This window comes from Suncus etruscus, chromosome 1, assembly GCF_024139225.1.
Source record: "Suncus etruscus isolate mSunEtr1 chromosome 1, mSunEtr1.pri.cur, whole genome shotgun sequence".
Taxonomy (NCBI): domain Eukaryota; kingdom Metazoa; phylum Chordata; class Mammalia; order Eulipotyphla; family Soricidae; genus Suncus; species Suncus etruscus.
The window spans coordinates 4,583,112-4,603,543 of NC_064848.1; the positions used below are offsets into that span (position 1 = coordinate 4,583,112).

Here is a 20,432-nt window from a genome sequence, read left to right on the forward strand (position 1 = left end):
TTTTGGGACCCCCCGTTCGTTTTAGTCTAGGTCGCCCAGGTTGACATCCCAACACACAAGAGGAAAAGCCAGGCCTGCACCATGGAACCTGGTCCGGCCCCTGGAGATTTCAGTGCACGGCTCTCGCCCTAGCAAAAGCCGACTGGGTTAGGCCCTGCACAGGAACCAAAGCCCTTTGCTCCCTCATGCCAGCGCACCCCCAAAAACTACTCTCCCGGCCCAGGAACGAGGAGCCGCCCCTCCGGCCCTAATCCCTGCTGGGGGCGCGGCCAGGACACACCACATGACCGCCGTGACTTCCGCCGGGCTGCAGGAAGCCCATGTCCCATGATGTCTTTATTTGCATAGACTTTTGCAAGATTATTAAAAGGCCACTCGGCTTTTAATTGGCACCGTTCTACCCGAGAAGAAAATATGCATCACATAGAATTACACACGGTCTTAACTATGCCAGATATCCTAAACATTAAAGACCTATTTCACTCACCCTAACTGTAAAAGTTCGTCCATCTCTCAGCTCTATATAGAGGCTGAGTAAACCTAGGGATCGTGCTCGCTTCGGCAGCACATCTACTAAAATTGGAACGATACAGAGAAGATTAGCATGGCCCCTGCGCAAGGATGACACGCAAATTCGTGAAGCGTTCCATATTTTGCATTTTCTTTGCTTTTCCTTAATGCATCTCATGGCTTTTTTTTATTTTATTTTATTTTATTTTATTTTATTTTATTTTATTTTACCTATAGGGGTTGTCTTTGATTACAAACAAAACCTCCAGTAAGAGGGAAGAAAAAAGTGGGACCTCTTCAGGGTCTTCTCTGCAGTCGAATTTTACAATTTTGTCCCTTCAGATTCCAGCCCTTGTTTTCCTCTGCACTATCCCAAACTACCTCCATTTAAATCTTTTTGGGTCCCAAATCTACCAGGACGTTGCTGTCAGAGGAAATCGCGGTAAGACTGACTCCTCATAGGGACTTTGAATCTAAAGCAAAAGCAAAACAGAGAAGCAGCGTTGTTAACAATTCTATGGACTGAACTCCTGCTGGTCTTTTGGGAGATCTGGATTTGAGTCCTGGCACCACTTGGTTACCTGGCATCTAACCATTAGGAGCAGCTGACCACTGCACGGTGTGGCCCTGCAGAACAAAAAATAATAAGCTATTCTTTCAAGAAATAAAGCAACCTGGCAAGATGGTTTTACTAAGTAATTAAGTAACTAAGTAAAATATAGTAAGTTCTGAAATGTCCCTGCCTCGAGAAATTTAATAGCAAAAACACAGTTGTAATGAATAAGATGTGAAACAGAAGGAGTCAGAACAGTGTTTTAATTTCCTGTGATGTCTGTTAGGTTTTTGTTTATTTTTTTTTAACATTGGTTTCTTTCCAGGACAAAAATGTGGGTGCATATGATTTACTCGGTGCCTGATCTCAGTGTGGCAATCTCCAGCCATGTGGCACCAAGCTGAAACCATCCCAGGCTCTGTCAGGTCAATGAGGCAGATGCAAATTGAGAACAACCCAGGGCAGTGGGCTACTCTTTCAGAGAGCACCGGGTGCCTGATTGGAGATCACTAAAACATTAGATCAGATATGTGGTTTTATTTTTATTTATTTACTTATTTTGGTTATTTATTTAGTTGATTTGGTGGTGCTCAAAGCTTAACTTCTGGCTCTGCACTCAGGAATTACTCCTGGAGAGCTTGAGGACCAAATGGGATGCCAGGGATCAAACATGCGTCTGGAGTTGAGTAAGGCAAGCACCCTACTCACTGTACTATCTGTCCAATCCAGTATGAGTGGTTTCATTTTTTTTATTCCCTTCTTTTTTTTCTTCTTAATTAATATCTTTATTTAAGCATCGTGATTACAAACATGTTTGTAGTTGGGTTTCAGTTATAAAAAAAAGAACACCCCCTGGGGCCGGAGAGATAGCACAGCAGCGTTGCAAGCAGCCAATCCGGGGCCTAAGGTAGTTGGTTTGAATCCCTGGTCCCCTGTGCCTGCCAGGAGCTATTTCTGAGCAGATAGCCAGGAATAACCCCTGAGCACCGCCGGGTGTGGCCCAAAAACCAAAAAAAAAAAAAAAAAAAAAAAGAACACCCCTTCACCCTAATGTCCCCCATCACCCTTCTCCCTCACCCCCTCCCTGCCTATCTTCAAGATAGGCATTCTATTTCAATCACTCACTACCATCACCATGATAGTTGTTACTATAGTTATTTCTCTAACTATACTCACCACTATTTGTGGTGAGTTTCACACTGGTCCTTCCTGCTCTCATCTCTATTGTCTCTGGGTATTGTAACAATGATGTCTTTTATTGTTCTTAAATCCCATAAATGAGTGAGACTATTCTGTGTCTATCTCTCTCCCTCTGACTTATTTCACTGAGTATAATTTCCATGTCCATCCATGTCTAGGAAAATTTCATGACTTTATTTTTCCTGATGACTGCATAGTATTCCATTGCGTATATGTACCAGTTTCTTTAGCTATGCATGAGTGGTTTTAAATGTCTCCTTGGAGAGAGAGAAAGAGAAGAAAAATTTCTTCATAGAGTTAGGCATGGTGGTGGTGTAGAGGGCTGGGGGTGCTGAGGACATTAGTGGCAGAAAATGTACACTGGTAAAGTGATGAGTGTTGGAACATTGTATGACTGAAACTCAATCATGAACAACATTGTAACTGTATCTCATGGTGATTTAATTTAAAATTTATTATTTAAAGAATTAAAAAAAGTATCTCCTTGGGCCGGAGAGATAACACAGTGGTAGGGCATTTGCCTTGCATGCAGAAGGATAGTGGTTTGAATCCCAGCATCCCATATGGTCCCCCAAGCCTGCCCAGAGCGATTTCTGAGTGTAGAGCCAGGAGGAACCCTTGAGCGCTGCCAGGTGTGACCCAAAACAACACAACAACAACAACAACAACAACAACAAATGTCTCCTTTTAGGATATCCAACAAGAAATTGACCACTCCCCCACTTCTATAAAGTGCTCATTATTTCTCTTGGCATGATCTTGACTCCTACAGAGATTAGGAAAGTCACACTCACAATTCCCCATCTGGGGAAGGGGATGGGGAAAGGGCAGAGACCCACCTTCTGTACGTCTCTGTTCCTTCTGTGACCTTCTGTGAGGTCTGTTCTCCCTTTATCCTTCAGGCTACATATAAAGAAGCTAAGGAATCTAATTTAATAACCTACTTTCTGACACTGGTCAATGACAGAGGCTCAGGAAATCCAAGTATAGAATTTGTGTTCTGAACCAAAGACTGTGCCTCTCTGGTGGCATAGTAGAGGGTGGGTGATAGGCTGTTGGAATAGGCAAGTATGCAAGCCCAGCTCTGCTTTTCTTGTTGTTCTAAATTTGAAGAAAAATGCATTTTTTAAATGTCATTTTCAAAAGATCAGGTTATCCTTTAGATAATTGGAGGTGGGTATCAGTGGACTTTTTTTTTTTTCAAAGTTAAGAAATCTTGGGGCCAGAGCGGTGGTGCAAGTGGTAGGACATCTGCCTTGCACATGCTAACCTAGGACTGATCACAGTTTGATCCCCTGGCGTCCCATGTGGTCCCTCAAGTCAGGAGCGATTTCTAAGTGCAGAGCTAGGAGTAAACTCTGAGAGTAACTCAGTGTGATCCAAAAACCGAAAAAAAAAAAAAGTTAAGAAAACTTTATTTAGAAAGGATAAAGTAATCACATAATCGCAGGCCAACTTGCTGTGGCTTCCCAAGTCCTCAAGCTTTATTTTTAAGGCATCTTGTAGTCTACAAACCTAACAACAGAATTCATTTCTACAGCCCCTTTTTAGTCAGCCATTCACCCTCCTTTCCTATAAATAGTATTCAGGGTTCTCTCAGACAGTTCCTTCTGGAACGAGCTTTCCTCTTTTCCTCCAGTCAGACCCAGTGGGTTCTCCTTGTCAGGTTCTGGGACTAGGACAGATGGTAAGACGTATGAATGTTTCTTTACTTGGAATCAGTGGACGTTTTTTAAAAGCCCAGCAACCTTTAAACACGAGGACATGAAGTAACACCCTTTATAGGAGGTAAGTTGAAGGAAGAGAAAGCAAGTTTTCCTGATCTAAACTGACAGTCTGGCCCCAAAATGATTAAGGATCTTATGAGCAATAAACCTTTGTTTAATTAAACTCATGCAAATGAACTGAATTGCTTTCCAGTAATTTTATCCAGAAACATTTATGAATTCATTTCTACAGACATTTCCAGCATTCAGACAAACTACAAAGTTGGACTCATTTATCTAGATCAGTGTTTCTCAATTGGAAGATATAGGGAGGGTCCCGTTGAGTCCCCAAGATGTTCCAAGGGGGCCCAGGTGAAAATCATGTAAATGAGCGGATGGCAGTAGACTAAAGGATACAGTTGTAAAAAGGTTGAGAACGCAATTCTAGATATTTGGGATAGGAACGAACATGATAAAAAAGCAAGATTTGTACAGGAGCGATTTCTTTTTTTTTTTTTTTTTTTTTTTTTTGGTTTTGGGGCCACACCCGGCGGTGCTCAGGGGTTACTCCAGGCTGTCTGCTCAGAAATAGCTCCTGGCAGGCACCGGGGACCATATGGGACACCGGGATTCAAACCAACCACCTTTGGTCCTGGATCGGCTGCTTGCAAGGCAAACACCGCTGTGCTATCTCTCTGGGCCACAGGAGCGATTTCTGAGTGTAGAGCCAGGAGTGACCCCTGAGCGCTGCCAGTTGAGACCCAAAAACCAAAATAAATAAATAAATAAATAAATAAATAAATAAATAAAAAGTAAGATTTGTAGGCCAGAGAGATTGTACAGAATGTAATGTGCTTGTCCTACAAGCAGTCAACACTGGCTCAGTCCTTAGCATCCTATATGGTCCTCTAAGCCTACCAGGAATGCAGAGCCAGAAGTAAAACCCTGAGTAGAAGGAGGTCCAGAAACCAAAATAAGATTAAATAAAATAACTCAGTCAATGAATGCCCTACTTGCCACTTGAACTCAGTTCCAAGGGACACAGAGCAGAATTATTAGAGTTCATTTAGCTATGCTTATTTTTGGTCTGTTCTTGATGTGCTGAGGACTGGACTCAATGCATGTGCTTTGCTACTGAGCCACTTCCCCTGCCAATTCCACATCAGTTATTGTATGAGTGTCTTCTGCTTTGTCTTTGGACAGGTTACCTCAGTTTTCAGTGAAATAGAGGCTGGGGTACAAAGGGGGGCATGATATTCTGATTTCTTCCAGGTGACTGATAAAGCAAACAGAGGGAGAGGGATTTGCCTGGCTTAGTTAACCTGAGTTTCTATCTATCCCCATCCACCGTTGAGAGAGAGAGAGAGAGAGACAGACAGAGACAGAGACAGAGAGAGAGACAGAGACAGAGTCAGAGAAAGAGACAGACAGAGAGAGACAAAGACAGAGACAGAGACAGACAGAGAGAGCGAGAGAGAGAGAGAACAGGACATTCTACACCCCAGAACCCCTTTCCTATTCCCCAAGTTGCAGTCGAGGAGGAGTCCTAGGCGATGCCTGTAATGCCAGAAACGTGTCACAAGGTGGCAACGTTGTGGCGAGAAAGAGACTTTAAAAATCCGGAGGGTTTTTTTTTGGTATTTTTTTCCCCAAAGCATATTTTCCCTATTAATGTTTCATTTAACTTAATTAGAATCTGGTAAACTAATTAAAGTAGCTACGAGCCCCGCAATCAGCAATAATTCGTATAATTATTGATAATTACATCCATACCAATCGTTTGGTTATTAACATTTGCCGGGGGTGGGGTGGGGGGAGCCACTTCTGAAGGGACTTGGAGCCCAGGAGGGTTTTTTGTGACCGAGCTTTCTGGGCCGGATCCGCCTCCAAGTCCATTCCGCAGAGATTCGGGCCCAATCAGGAGCCCTTTCCCGGCGCCCCCGCTCTTCTGCGGTGCTTTCATCCACTTTGGAGACTCATGGCATGATGCGTGAAGAGGAAGATTTGCGGGGCGTCCGTGCGACGCGCGGCCAAGGTCCTTCCTGGCTGTCGCGTGAACCCCAATTTACCACCACGAAGGGAAACGCCGCTTCCAAGGGCCGGACGCGCTGGCCTGGAACTGCGCCCCAGGCGCGCCCAGGGTATAGGAGATTATATTCCTTTCTGGAACTCAGTTTCTCTGGGGGTGCCTCCTCTCGGGAAGGGTGCTCCGTGCTGGGGCGACACCTCCCAGCGAAGCTCTCTCTCTCTTCCCTGCATCTCTCCATCTGGGAAAGGACACCCGGTGCCTGGCTCCCTGCCTGCGTGATTATGGGTTGGCCCAAAGCGCACCCCTTTCCTGGCTGGCTGCTCCTCAGGCCCTCTCAGTCCCCCCAGCCAGAAAACTTGGAACTCCAGGGCCGAGCAGTGAGCTATCAGTAGTGAGCCTGGTGCTCCTGGAAGGCGGCGGTGGGAGGTGGGGTGGGGAACAGGGTTGTCCTGGTTGTAGGTTGACAGGCTGCCAAGGATGACTAGGGCTCTGATGGCTTCCTAGGGCGCTTCTGCACCCCCCCCCAATTCTTGTGTTTTACAGAGAGGGGCCTGGAGGACCCTGACCTGAATAAGTGGGTAGCCCAAGAGCTGAGATCCGAGTACTGTGCTGTGCGCCTCCCTTCTCCACTCATACCCCAAATCATCCCGCCTCCCAAAGTGTGCCCCCGTTTTCCGTGCATTTGATAGGTAATCCCAAGCGGGGAACTCAGCGTCAGATGTTACCTAAGGTGCTGTGGCCCGGTTTCTGCATTCCACACCCCAAAATTCGTTGGGGCTAAAATATCCCCCATCTAGAGCTCCCACTCAGCACCATAGCCTTACCCCGCCTGGTCCCACCTTCCTCACCCAGGTCAGCTCTCCCTCACCATTCTAGTTGAATTTTGACTTGGGGTAGGAAGCCCAGCAGAACATCAGGACACAGTATCCCCATTCTGAACGCTCCAGGGACAGGTTTGGGAAGGGAAGTGGATAAGTTCTCTCCCTCACTGAGGTAGTGTAGACTTCCAGGTTATTATAGACCTGTCCCCTGTTCCCGGTCTCCTCGATGAGACTGTGAGGAAGGGTCAGGAGGAGATTTGTGGGTGCGTGAAGGGTCTGGTGGAGAGAAAGGGTGCTCTCTGCTGCTTACATGAGTGGGCTCTATTCTTACCCTGGCACTCCCCACCCCCCCAGATTCAGACCTGTGTGGGAGTCCAGGCCCAAGACCTGTTGCACAGCCCTGATTGGCCCCAGGAAATGACAGGTTAGAGTCGGGTTTTTTTTTTGTTTGTTTGTTTGCTTTTATTAAAAACAAAACAAAAATCACGGATACAGGGTGATCTCCCCCCCGACAAGGTCAAGGTGGTCTCCGTCTTGTGAGTCAGTTCTGGCCCTTTCTTAAAGTGCTGTTCCAGCAAGAGTTCGCGACACAAACAAAACCAAACGACAAAGCAAAAACCCAAAGGAAGGACGCGAGGAGGGGCTGAAGTCGTTTTCGGAGAAGGAAACCAAAAAGAACAGAAGGCGCAATAAATTAATAAATAAATAAAGGAAGAAAGGAAGAAAGGAAGGTGGCCCCAATACTGAACCAAGAGACTCAACAGTGTAACATCTCATATCCATTGCACATAGCCACTTTGTCATTAGGAACAAGAGTTTCAGAAGTGGACGGGGCCGGGAGCGCTCGGGCCAGCTCCAACCCAGGCGCAGCGCTGTATTCACAATGCGGGCTCCGGGGCTGCGCTGGGGTCGCGGAGACCTAAGAGGGGCCCCCTGTCCCCTCTCCTCCCGCTTGGGTCCAGCTCACCCAGTGAGGTCCGGGGTCCCGGAGTGCCTCGCGGGCTCGGAGAGGAGCTATTTACACTTGGAAAGGAGACGGGGGCCCCCCACCACCGTCCGAGCGCCCGGCAGAGGACGGTCAGGGCCGGGCTTTCTGTACAATGATCGGGTCCGAATGGCTTGTTCCTCGCTCGGGGCCGCCGCGGCCGGGGTCTTTGCAACGAGACAGCAGCATGACTTGAGGGCGCGTGGGCTCGAGCCGGCCTAGGGCAATAGCGGGGGCTTGAAGGAGCAGTTGCCGGTGCAGTGGCGAGGGGTCAGCATCTTGCAGGAGAAGTGGTGGAGAGCGTCGTGGGCTTCTGCAGAAGACAGGCCCCGTTGGACGCCTCGCCGGCCTCCCACCCCATGGCCCTTCCCCGCCGGGCTCTCCCCTACCCGAGAATGGATCAGAAGCCAGAGGGAGACGGCTCCACGCCCCTTCTGGAATTCTATCACCCCATTTTACAGAAGAGGAAAGCGAGGCATGGGAAAAGGGCCAGCGGTCTCCCAGGGCAGGATCTGGATTGAGGAGAGATTTCCTCAGTGGCCAGAGGAGGCCCCCTCTCCACCCCCTGCTCTTTAGAACAGGCTTCCCAGTAAGTAAATACATGCCTCCTTCCCTCCATCAGCTTTGATCCATGCAGACCTGGCTTGCCCCTCTCATTAGGCCCGAGATGCAATGCATGCATGCATTCATTCGTTCCTTTGTTCCTTTGCTCATTCATTCGTTCACGCATTCAGTCCTGCTCATTACTTCATACTCCAGTCATTTAACAGCACAGTCAGACACTGCTATATTGTTCTCAACTTCCACACCTTTTAACTTCTGCTGGATGGCGTAGCGTGCCTTCCGCTCCTGATCCAGTTCATTGCACAGAGTGTCTGGAAAACAAGGGGAGGGAAGTGAGACCAACCTCAGCCTGCCCGGTCACAGCCCAGCCTCACCCTTCCCCAAGTGTTCAGCCCCTCATAGAAGCTAGTATGCCCCCCCTCCCCAAGGACTGGAGCATCAAAGCTCCAAACTGCAGCCTGGGGGAGGGAGGAAATGGTCTGGGATGGCGCTTAAAGGCAGACAGATCTCACCAAAATTAAAGCAAACTTAGGCATTACTTCCCAGGTAATTTTACGCCTCGATTTTTAATTTAGAAACCATGGAAATTGCCGCGATAAGAAGTTCAATCACTCCATGTAATGATGCCTGCAAGCCGTTTGCGGGGCTTGCTTGCCATTCGGAGGCTAATCAGAGTATACAAAGGATATTAAATAAAAAAATAATTGTTAAATTACCTTCAATTTAAATCCAAATGACTGAGCCAATACTGGGCTCCCGCCAGACGAGAGGCAGTTACGGCCCATGCGCGCGCTCACCTGACTCAAGTCTTACCTCTGACAATTTGCAGCTGTTGCACCATTTCTTCTCGATAAGCCAATTCCCTCTTCATTTGATCCTGAAAATTATCTGTGCAAATTGATTGAGGGCTGTTACACGAAAGCCCCCACTCTGTTTTCTCTCTTCCCCACCCTTCCCCATCCTCACTCCCCCATCCTAGTTTGTGGCCAGTCGGGGAACCCCAGGCTAGGAGAGGTCGGCAGCCTGGGCAGGGAGAACTGTGGTAACATCGGCAGCCCCTTTGCTCAGGTATGGGAGGTGGGCCCAGAAGTGGGCAGGCGGTAGCAAGGCTCTAGGGATGAGGTGGGGTGAGGCAGATTCTCAGGAGGATACCTTTGAGACTCTGAAATTCCCGCTCCAGCTTCTTTCGGAGCTCCATTTGCTCTAGGAGAAGTTTTTGCAATTCGTCTGTGAAAGGGCAAAAATGGGAGATAAAGGAATGGCACCCCAGCTGTGAGGAGGTGGGGAGGGCAGGGAGAGACACTTGGTTTCCCCTTTGCTTCCAATGGGTGTAAGAAAGGAGACTGCAAATACAGTTGTCCCTTCAGTTTCCGCTGGTGTAATGTGCTCTGGACTTCAGAACTGGCATCGATTCCCCTCTTTCCGGTCTTCAGAACCTTAGAGGGCCACCCAGGATGCTTAGTTTGCCCCAGCAAACAGGCAACCTAATTCCTTCCTTCAGTAATTCAGAGCAAAGACTTGGCACACTTTATATGAGAAACCGTATGCTCATAGTAATCAGTTTACAATTTCAGCAAATCCAGGCTAGGGACCTTCCTATAAGGTAGTTGCATTTCTTGCAAAATCTAAGAGTAGAAGGCCCTGCAAGGCTACTCTACCTCCTCCATCGCTTTCCAAGCCCAACCTTGGGGCTTTCTTCTTTGAGGGGGCAATGTTGGTGCCCCCCCCCAGTTGAATGGGAAAAGTCCCATTAGTGTACTCAGAAACCAGGGGTGATGGGGGTTGCCTGACGGTGGATCTTCCGCCATGAGAGGGCCCAGTGAGAACCCCAGCACCTGCGAAGTGCGAGCAATTGGAAGACCGAGGGGGAAAGTGGAGTCCCAGAGTCCCTCCCTCTCCAAAGTACGTCCCTGTGGAAAGCCACAGGCCTTTCAATCCCATACTGTGAGGTGGGTAGGCTGATTCTGCACCAAGTCTTGGAAAAAGTAACCCCAGAGACATTTCTAAAATAAACACCTCCTTGAATTCTTGCTACTTAGGAAAGAGTATGTTTTCCAGTGAAGCTGAGACCCAGCTTGCTTGTCCCATGGCTCAAGTTCTGAGGAACACACCTCATGTTTCTCTCTCTCTCTCATGGGACTGTACATACAGGTCAGTCAGTCTCAGGGACCCAAACTTCCATGGGACCCCTGAGGGACTAGTTTCCTCTTCCAGGGCCCATCTCTCACACTCTAACAGGTCAGAGTGTCCAGGAGGTCACCTCTTCCATACAATGCCCAGGACCCTGTCCTCAGGTGCTCACTCCTCCAGTAATAGCTTCTGCTACAGGAAGGGCCCATGTCCCTCAAACAAATTTACTCATACTCACATACATACATGTCCCTCACATATGCACATATACCTTAAACACCCTACACATCCTCACATTCCTTTTACATAGCCCTTACACTCTCTCACACATCCCTCACCATGCACCCCTCATAACACATTCATACACATACCAACACCCCTTAAACACACTTCTTCACACACAACCTTTAAATAAACCCCCACATCCCTTAAGCACACTTCCACATAACACTCCTTAAATGGATCCCCACACCTCTCACACACATCCCTTAAACAGACCCCTTACACAACCTCACATACTCATACACACCCCTTAAAAAAAAAAACCCACATACCGACAACATCCTTCACTCCCCTCTCTCCCCTTCTCCCTCTCCTTCTTTCCTCTTTCTTCTTTCTCCCTATCTTCTCCCCACTCCTTCTCTCCTTCTCTTTGTCCCCCCTCCTTCTCTCCCTCTCTTCCCCTCAGATGCCCTCACCTCTGGCCAGGTTCTCAATGTCTTTCTCCACCAGCTGCGTTCCTGTGACATCCAGAGTGAGCCCATCTTCACCTGGGGTACAAGGCAGATGGGGGCATTACATCTAGCCAAGCCTTGGGGATAAGGCTTTCCCATAAAAGCTGAGTCAGGGATCTGTTCTGGACCCCTGCTTTTAGAGGGGATATGACAGATTCCTGGCCACACTTTGAGGGGACAGTCATTATTCCATTTTAGGACAGTGAAGGAGAGGCCACCCAGTAATAGGAAGTGCTCTTTGACCTGTTTTGCGTGACCTTATCCAGGCGCCCAAGCCCCCCACTGCTTAAGCCCCAGGGGATGCTGTCAAGTTTCTGTCTTTCGCAGCTCAGAAAGGGGTCCTGCAGTCTTCAGCATTCCAGGAAACTAAACTCACTAGCCAGAAGCTAGTGGGTCCCTAAGTAACTGGGACCTAGCTGGGGAGCTGGTGTTTTGTGAAGGCTCTGGGGGCTCACCTCGGTCAGTATTTGCGGGGCTTGGCTGTGAGATACTCCTTTGGTCTGGGTAGGATTTCCTGGGTTCCAAATCATCGGTGGTCGAGTGATTGTCTTCCTTATCTGGCTCTTAAAGGCGAGTTTCAAAGAGATGTCAACAAATACAAGCAAACAAACAAAAAACAACAAACCCCAATAGTGGCCCCCGACAAGGCGGAAGCAGCTGAGGTCGGGTGCCCAATGAAAATAATGGGGATGTTGCAGGGGTCCAGACCGTGCCTCTGGGCGCACTTTCTCAGACTAGGGTGCCCCCCCTCTGGTTGCACCCCTCCCCCAACCTGCTCCGATCGGCCCCTCCCCATGCCCTCGGCCTGAAGCCAGCTCGCTGCGGTGCCCACCAGGGACCGGCGACCTACATCGGGCGCTGATAGTGGGGCACCGCAAGCGCGCTTGGCAGTCGGCTCTACGGAGCCGCTCCACCCGCCCAGCGCACAGCCTGTGGTGGGTCCCCTCCCGGGCTCCTCGTGGCTAGATCTCCGAAACTCTCAGCCCCTTCGCAGGAGCCCCTGGGTCCCACCCCACCTGGAACAAGGCTGACACACACTCCCGTTGGACGGAAAGTGGGGGGAACCCGTGGTCCAGAAAACATTTGCCAAATAAATGAGAGGACCCCTTAGGATGCCTTTCGGGGCCCACTGCTAGAGGGGAGCCTGAATGCATGTGTGAGGGCGAGGGCAGCTCGCACACGCTGGAAGTCTTAAGAGACTCGGTTCTCGGCTGCTCTTTCCTTTCCTGGCTTTGCAACCTCCTTCCTTTCTCTAGCTTTTTCTCCACCGCATAGGCTCCCCCAGTGGACCCCCAGTGGACAGGTCCTCTCTGTGGGAATCCCCACTCCGTCCCAATCTCAAGGGCCACCCAGGGCGGAGGAGTCCTGGGGCTGTTACCATGGGCCTCGGGAGTGCAGAGGTAGGAGGCCACAGGCCCCAGCGCTGCGGCCGCGCTCTTGACGTGCTCGTCCCGCTCGGGCGCGTACACCTGCGGCGGCCGAGAAATGACAGGCGATTAGGCAGGTGCCCGGCGGTGGCCCCGGGCCGCAAGAGGACGCTGAGCGGGTTTCTGGGTACAAACTGCTTTCGAAGGACCAAGGAGTGAGAGGTGCGTGCGCCCTTGGAGCCAGCCTCGCTGGTGCAGATTCCGGCTACTTAAGAGCGACCTCAGCCAACGAACCCTTGATGAGTTAGGGCTATTCCCCTTCGCCATCCACTCACTCTCTTGGTCCGCCTCCTTTTCGGCATCTCCCCTCCAGCCCGCGCCACGTCCCGGGCATAAATGACGCCTCAGACACCCGACTAACGACTGACTCGGGTTTTTAATGAACCGAATGGAAATGTACAGGTGTGAGGACCCACTTTCATTTGCCTGTCCCCAAATCTCTGCTTCCCCTAGAGATCCCTGTCCACTCCCATCCCATCCCATCCCATCCCATCCCATCCCATCCCATCCCATCCCATCCCATCCTATCCCATCCCACACAGGGCCTCTCCACAGCTTCCTAGCAGAAAACCTAAAGGTAGTCTCTGATAACAACGACTTGAAATGGAACTAGATTTCCCGGGCGCTCGGCCCACCTTGGAGGGCAGAGGCCAACCTTGGACTACCCTCATCCGAGAAAGCTTGGAAGGCTCTGGCTTGGCCAATACTTTTCTCTGACTCGGGTCCTTTTCTCTCCTCTGCCTTCTTTCGCCATATGAATAATTATTGTTGTTTTTGCTGCTGCTGCTGCTACTTCTACTACTATTACTACTCGATTTCTGTTTCCACAGGACTGTCCACCACTGTCTATCTCCTCTGCCCAGTCTGTCTCCTCTCAAAAGCAGCACACGCGCCTCTCATGCTGGCTCCCCCCGGGTCGTCCGAAAACCTTAGAGGGACGTCCAAGTGAGCCCAGGACCAGCCCAGAGTATCCAGGGCTGCCGCAGTGCCAGCTCCCAGCAAGATTCCCGTCCCCAACCCGGCCAGGCCTACCCCGCGAGCCCGCCGCACCCAGCGCCCAGCTGACCGGCGCCGGGCTCACCTTGGCCGGCGCAGAACCCCCTAAAGGACCGCAGGGTTCCCGCAGCTCGTAGCAGCCGCCAGGCGGGCTCCTCTCCGGTCTCCGCACCACGTCGTCGGCAGCTAGATCCGCAAACGAAGAGCGGCCGGCCGGGGGCAGCCCGGCTCGGCGTCGGGGGTGCGGGCTGCCGCCGTCGGGCGAGTCCGTGGAGCCGTCCACCACGCCTGAGGACGCGGCGGACGGGGGTCCCGCGGACAGGTCGCCGTCCGCAGCAGCGCTCGCCGGGCCGGGCGCGCCGGGCTCGACGTCGTCCTGGGCGCCCTCGTCGTCGGGGAAGCGGTTGGACTCCACGTCCACCTCGGGCTCGTCCGCAGTGTCCACGTCGGGCGAGGCGGAGTGGTAGCTGGAGCTGCCCTCGCTCAGGAAGTCCGGGCTCACGTAGCCGGCCCCGGCCCCGGAGCGCGCGGGCCCCGCGCCGTAGGCGTCCCGCGCGCTGCCGTACAGCTTGGCGATGCTCTCGGCGTCCTTGACCACCGGCCGGAAGGCCGACACGTAGGAGCCTTTGCGCGCGGGCGGCGGCGGCGGCGGCGGGGGCAGCGGGGCCAGCGCGGGCGGCAGCGCCTCGTCCCCGCCGTCCTCGTCCAGCGGCCCGCGGGACAGCGCGCTCGGGCAGCGCTCCTCGGCGCCCAGGCCGCCCTCCTTGGCCGGCTCGGCGCCGTCCAGGGGCTCCGGGCCGCCCGCACCGCCGGCCGCCACCGCAGCCGCCGCCGCGGCCGCCGCCACGGCCGCCGCCACCGCCTTGGCCTGGCTCTGCGCGGCGGGGTAGGGCGGCACCGGGAGACTGCCCGCCGCCGGCCAGAACATGGGGAACGTCGGGTACACGGTGGCGGCCGCGGCCGCGGCGGCCACGGCGGCCGCGTCTTTGGCTGCCCCGGAGGGCTGATGGCCCCAGAACATGGCCCCGCCGCCCGGGCCGGCCCCGGGCCCGGGAGGCAAGTGGCCGCCTCCGGGCCCCCCCGCGCCGGTGCCCGCGGCCGTGGCCGCGCCGCTCGCGGTGCCGGGGCCTCCCTTGGGCTCGCCCGCGCCCAGCACCGGGTCGTCCTTCTTGGGGCAGAGGCCGAAGGCCGTGGGGAAGCCGTAGGGGTGAGGGAAGAGCGGAGGGGGCAGCTTCTGCAAGAGGCCGAAGCCCTTGCTGGGCACGGGGATGACCGGGTAGCTGCGCACGGCCGCGCCGCCGCTAGGCCCGCCCGGGCCGGCAGGGCCGCCGGTGCCGCCGGCCGCCAGTCCGAGTCCCCGCGGCGGGTGCGGGGGCGGCGGCCCGGGAGGCCCGGCGGCCTCGTCGTCGCCGCCGCCGCAGCGCAGGCTCTTGTGGGGCGGCGGGCCGGGGGTCAGCTCGGGGCCCCCCGCGCCCGCGCCGCTGCCGCCCGCGCCCTTGCCCGGCCCGCCCGAGCCGCCGCCGCTGGCGCCGCCGCCGCCTTGCAAGGAGAAGGTCCGCTTGCGCGTGCCGCCGTTGAACATGGCCTTGACGTCCTCCCAGGCGTGGCTGAGCTCGTCGGTGGCCGACTTGTCGCTGAGCTTGAGGTGCCGGCGCCACGAGTTGAAGTTGGCGGCGTCGGGCTGCGTGTACTTGGCCTCGGGCGTGCGGTGCGAGTGGAAGATGAACTTGTTCGGGGAGAAGTACATGCTGCAGTAGCCGCACTTGATGCACTTGGCGCGCGAGCTGTTGTAGCGCGCGGGGATGAAGCTGCCGCGCGACCCCCAGGCGCACTCGTGCACCACGTCGAAGGCGAAGTTCTCCGGCAGCTTGGGCGGCTTGTGCTCGCCCAGGAACGACTTGCACAGGCGCTCGGCCTCGCGCTTCGTGATCATGCCGCAGCGGCGCGACGAGATGGGCATGGCCCCTGCCCGCCGCAGGATCTCCAGCTGCACCGGCGTGCACTGGACGCACGTGATGCCCAGGGCCACGCGGCGGTTGTGGATCTCATTGTAGCTGTAGTTCTTGAGCAGGGTGTTGGAGATCTGCGCCAGGCACAGGCGCTCCTGGCCGTCGATGACCAGGGACACGATAGGCACTCCGTACAGCGACGTCTCGCCCACCTGGTTGGGCTTGAGCGCGCTGGAGCCCGAGTAGGGCTGCAGCTCCTGTTTGGAGTTGGGCGAAGCGCTTCCCTCACGCCCCGGCCCCAGCTGGGTGGTGAGCGCCTCCATGCCGCCGCTCCTGCGAAACAGAGAAAGCAGAGAGCAGATGAGCCATTTTCAGCGCCGCAGCCCCCCGGCTCAGGCCCGCCCAGCGGGGCGCGCCGACTGGGGCGCGCGGGGAAACTTGGCAACGGGGAGATCCAAGTTCATTCGCCCCCTGGACGGGCGCCTTTTGTTGTTCCGACGCGTGCTGGCGCCGGAACAAAAAGCCCCTGGGGTTTGGGGAGGAGGAGGAGGAGCAGGAGGAGGAGGAACAGGGGGAACGGAGACCTCAGGAATGCTGAGGAACCCAGCTCCGCGTCGGGATTGGGGAGGACGCGGGGCGGAGACGTAGAGTGACTTGCCCAAGGCCACACAGCAAAGCCATAGCCCAAGTCTGCTTTCCCGGCGGCGCCCCGATCTGTGCAGCCTTCGGCCACGCCACCTTCTCAGCCCGCCCTACCGGTCCAGGTCCAGGAGCCCGGACCTCGGGGACCGGCGGCCCCTCTGCCCAGTCGCGCATGCACGCGGGCGGGAGGGGGTCGGGGGCGGGGCGGGGCGGTCACTGCCCACCTCCAGACGGCAGGGGGCGAGGGGAGGGCCTGGAGAAGGCGGAGGGTCTGGGGGCCGCCTGGAGGGGCGGCGGCCGCTGTTCGCGGTCCTGAACCCGACGCCCGACGCCCGACGCTCCGACGCCCGAGGCTCGCGCCCTGCCCCCTGGACAGCCCCCCGCCGGCCCGGGCCGGCCCTGGCCGAACCCGCGTCCCTGGAGAACAGCACAGCACAGCACAGAGCCCCGCAAACTCAAGCCTTTCCTCTCCTGTCCCAAGCCTCGCATTCACGTTCACAGATCAGAAAGATTCTGGCTGGAAACTGGAAACTGTTTTCTTTCTGACCAGTATCAGTAGGGCCCAGGCTCAGGCCTAGGGTCCGAAACTCATTTTTCTGTAGGCTCAACTGCATTCCAGACCAACGCTCATTTCCACAGGGGTCAGCGCGTAGAACGAAGGGGTTCGCAAAGAAGTTTCTCGGGAGCCACTTGTCCCTCAAGTCTAACAGCCAAATGGCTGGTCACATCAGGTTGGGGGGACTTCCCTTACCCCAACCCCTTCCTCTCTCCTGTCACGACCCATCAGGCCTACTGTCCGGGCCCACATGCATGGGGAAGGAAACCTGGTTAGTCCCTGGACCACCATGGGGGCTCCAGGCCACACATCGAGGTCAGACTCTGGCTTTAATCTAAGGCCAAAGCAGGTGGGGCCCATGGACTTCAGCTCCAGAGAGATAACGGAGCGCTAGTTGCGTGGGGCTCTGCTGTCTTCCTCAGCACAGCCACGTGTCCTCAACATCCAGGCTTCTTCCCCGCTCACGAAGTCCACACAACGCTCCTGTGGCCAGGGGCAGCCCCACGGCCCCTTCCGTGAACCGGGCAGAGGGGCCGATGATCTATTTCCACGGGGTCAGCTCAGAGAAAGAAGGCCTGAGATCTGAGTTCTAAAGCTTTCCTGCAAGCGACCTGGCTCTTTCTTCTGCCTGCCTCTTCCCCCTCCCGCTCTTTGCCCCTTAGCTGCTGATCCTATCTGCCCCCAGCCGCCTGTCAAGCCCAGCTCGCTCCTCTTTCTCCCATCTGTCTTCGTACCTTCTCCGAGTATCAAGCTAGTTATCTGTTATCTGTCTGTTTTATCTTCATCTCCGAGGATCCAATGCATACAAGTTGACACTGCGTTCGCCTTGAAGTCCCCTCTTAACATTTGAAGGAGGTATAAAAAAAAAATAGCAAAACTCACAACTGTCCCAACTCTCAGGCTGAGGGGTCAGTAAGACCAGCCCAGAGCCTCTCTCTCTCTCTCTCTCTCTCTCTCTCTCTCTCTCTCTCTCTCTCTCTCTCTCTCTCTCTCTCTCTCTCTCTGTCTCTCTCTGTCTCTCTCTCTGTCTCTCTCTCTCTCTCTCTCTCTCTCTCTCTCTCTCTCTCTCTCTCTCGGGGTTCTCTGGTGGGCAGGGGCGCGTGGTGGTGGGGGACTGGCAAAGGGCGCCGAAGCGCCAGGAGATGGTTTCTTCTTGTTTTCCAGAAGCCGGCAAATGTTGCGGGCCCGCATGTAATGAAGGTTCTTTCGAAAACAGAGGGCCTGGGGGTCCCCCGCAGGGTTTCCCGAGTGGGAGGAGGGTTAGCCGGGCCCCGGCGCCACGAGGATGGGGATCCTGGGAAAGGAGCCGAATTTCCAGGGCCAGGAACGAGCGAGGGTGGAAAGAGGCTGCGTGTTGCCCCAAGAACCGCGGCCGGGCGGGCTCCCGGGGCTGGTGGGGGGAGCAGGGCGCAGGCGACGAGGCGGGAGGTGGAGGCAGCAGGAGTGGGGCGACCTAGTCTCTGGGCTAATAATAAACACAACAACGCCCAAAACCCTCGCTGGAACTAAACGAAAGAGGCTGCGGGGACGGGGCGCGGGGGCAGTGGGCAGCTGGGCTCGGGTACTCACGGTGCGGCGGCGGCGGCTGGAGCCGGACTATCGGCGGACGGAGGTGCGCGGCGGGCGGAGCGGCGGGCGGGAGTCGGGGATCGGCCCGGCTCTCCGGGTGACGGCGCGGCCCCTCCCCGCGCGCGCGCGCACAGCCTCGCTCCCGGACTCCCCGCAGCCCCGCCGCCCCTCCCGCACCGCGCGGAGCCTCTCAGCAAGCGCGGGCCGCTGCCGGGGTCCCGAGCGCCCACACAGGTGCCTGGCGCCCCAGGCCCCCAGGCCCCGGAGGAGCCCGGCGCCGAGTCCCAAGTCTGGAGCGCATGGTGCGGCGACGGGGACGGAGCGATCCCTGGGCGCGTGTCCAGGCCCGAGCTGGGCGGACTCGCCTGACAGCTGCGAGCCAGGGCCGCACGCACACCCACCACCCGCCCGGTAGCTCGAGCTCTGCCAGGGTCCGCCAGCCCGCGGGCCACGCGCCCTACGCGCCGCCTCCCCAACGCCCGCGGGCCTGCGCGCCCCAGGTAAGCGGCCACACACCTGCGCCCTGCCCAGCCGGCACCTGATCCCCGCGCTTGCCACAGGGGACAGGAGGGAATGAAGAGCCTGGGACCGCAAAGTTGGCCCGAAAGAAAGAAGTGGACAGCTCCCCGAGCTTTCTCTAAGCGACCGGGGGCTGCTGTGGGGCCAAGGGCAGTGCGGGCTAAGGGAGCCTCTGCAGGAAGGAGGGCCACGAGGCATCCTGGTTTTCCCACCAACGTGATGGAGCCCTAGAGTGAGTGGCCATGGGGAGTCAGGAGGGTCACCAGCGGCCGGGCTGAGCCCAGAATGTGGTGCGCGGGTGGTGGTGGTGGTGGTGGTGGTGGTGGCCATGGGAAGAAGCAGAACGCGGGGCTCCACCGCTTCTTACTTGGCTGGGAGGAGTCGCCAGGACAGTTCCAGCCCGGGGAGGGGAGACAGCGCCTCCTGACCGAGCTGGGGACAAGGGACCGGTTTGCCCTCCCCATCCGTCCACCGCGGCCAATGCCTCCTGCCCCCCACACGAGTCTAGAACCGGAGCCGAGCCTTCCAGATATTTAGGACCCACCACTCGCTGGCTGCCTGCCTGCCGGATCTCTGCCTCCCGCTTGCCGCTACTCAGCCGCCCCGTGGCGGGGTCTAACCCCCGAACGCCCCTCGGCAGCTTTGCTTTCCCCAAAGCTCCATTTCTCTCCACCGGCGGTCCTCTCGCAGTTCGTCTTCGCTCTTCTGTCCCCCTACGACCCTCATTGGGTCTCCATCTTCTCCCCCAGTCGTCATCTTGGTGTCTACTTCATTTGCGTTCACCACGCACACCCCCTCTTTGCCAGCCCCTCCCCGCCCCCCTGGCATTAAGTGTCCTTAATGGACACGTTAATTAAACTGTAATTAATCATACTGTCCGGCCCAAGTTTGAACAATTACCCTAATCAAACAGAAGTTAATAATGGCAGGGATAGCCTGGGGCACGGCGGGCCGCCCGAGCGCAAAGCTGTGAGGCGGTGGCGCGTCCTTGGAACCTGGGCGGCGCCATAAATCTTCCGCGGCCAGCGGCGCCGGGTCGACCTCGCCCCCGCCCCTCACTTTCCTTCTAGCTTAGGGTTTGCAGGCACGCTTCCCCCCCCCTGCTATTTGGTTTTCCTGGAGTTCTTCTCCTTTCCTCCCCACTCCCCGCCTCCGTTTATTTTCTCCCCTGGCTCCTAGGAGCCCTCGGAAAAGCCTAGGGGTGCGAACTGGTCTTTCAGACCCAGCGCTCGGAGACTCCACCGGCTTGCACTCATTTAGGCACGCCAATGTGCTTCCCGAGGACTGGAAAATGACCAAGTTTGATGGTTTAGGGGTGTTCTCTCTTCCAGTGCTGGGTCGTTTTTGTTTTAGGACCTCATCTGATTAAGCTCAGGGCGCACTTCCAGCCTTCTGACTGAATTCTGGGGACCTTGTGTATACCACAGGTGGGGATCAAAAGTGGGCTGGTTGTCAGCAAGGCAAGCGCCTTCCCCCATCAGTCTCTCTGCCCCTTTTTCCTTTCTCTTGGTCCCCCTCTTCCTTTCTCTTGGACCCCTCTTC

At 55.6% G+C, this 20,432-nt stretch overlaps 1 protein-coding gene and 2 non-coding genes across 3 annotated transcripts; 1 reads left to right on the plus strand and 2 right to left on the minus strand.

Moving 5' to 3' along the window:
- The first annotated feature begins 549 nt into the window (after window positions 1–549).
- On the plus strand, window positions 550–656 carry LOC125996166 (U6 spliceosomal RNA). The gene has a single exon (XR_007491223.1). It is a non-coding gene; the product is annotated as a U6 spliceosomal RNA (small nuclear RNA).
- A 3,198-nt stretch (window positions 657–3,854) lies between these two features.
- On the minus strand, window positions 3,855–3,980 carry LOC126030280 (small nucleolar RNA SNORD22). Its single transcript, XR_007503095.1, has one exon. It is a non-coding gene; the product is annotated as a small nucleolar RNA SNORD22 (small nucleolar RNA).
- Window positions 3,981–7,884: 3,904 nt separating this feature from the next.
- On the minus strand, window positions 7,885–18,452 carry SKOR1 (SKI family transcriptional corepressor 1). The gene is made up of 9 exons (XM_049777677.1): window positions 18,372–18,452; window positions 13,741–15,937; window positions 12,611–12,701; window positions 11,688–11,795; window positions 11,197–11,268; window positions 9,521–9,595; window positions 9,182–9,256; window positions 8,614–8,679; window positions 7,885–8,117 (listed from the first exon to the last, which is right to left on the minus strand). Exons 2-9 carry the CDS (start codon window positions 15,925–15,927, stop codon window positions 8,023–8,025), a joined length of 2,769 nt encoding a protein of 922 aa, XP_049633634.1. The 5' UTR covers window positions 15,928–15,937; window positions 18,372–18,452; the 3' UTR covers window positions 7,885–8,022.
- Between the last annotated feature and the right edge of the window lie 1,980 nt (window positions 18,453–20,432).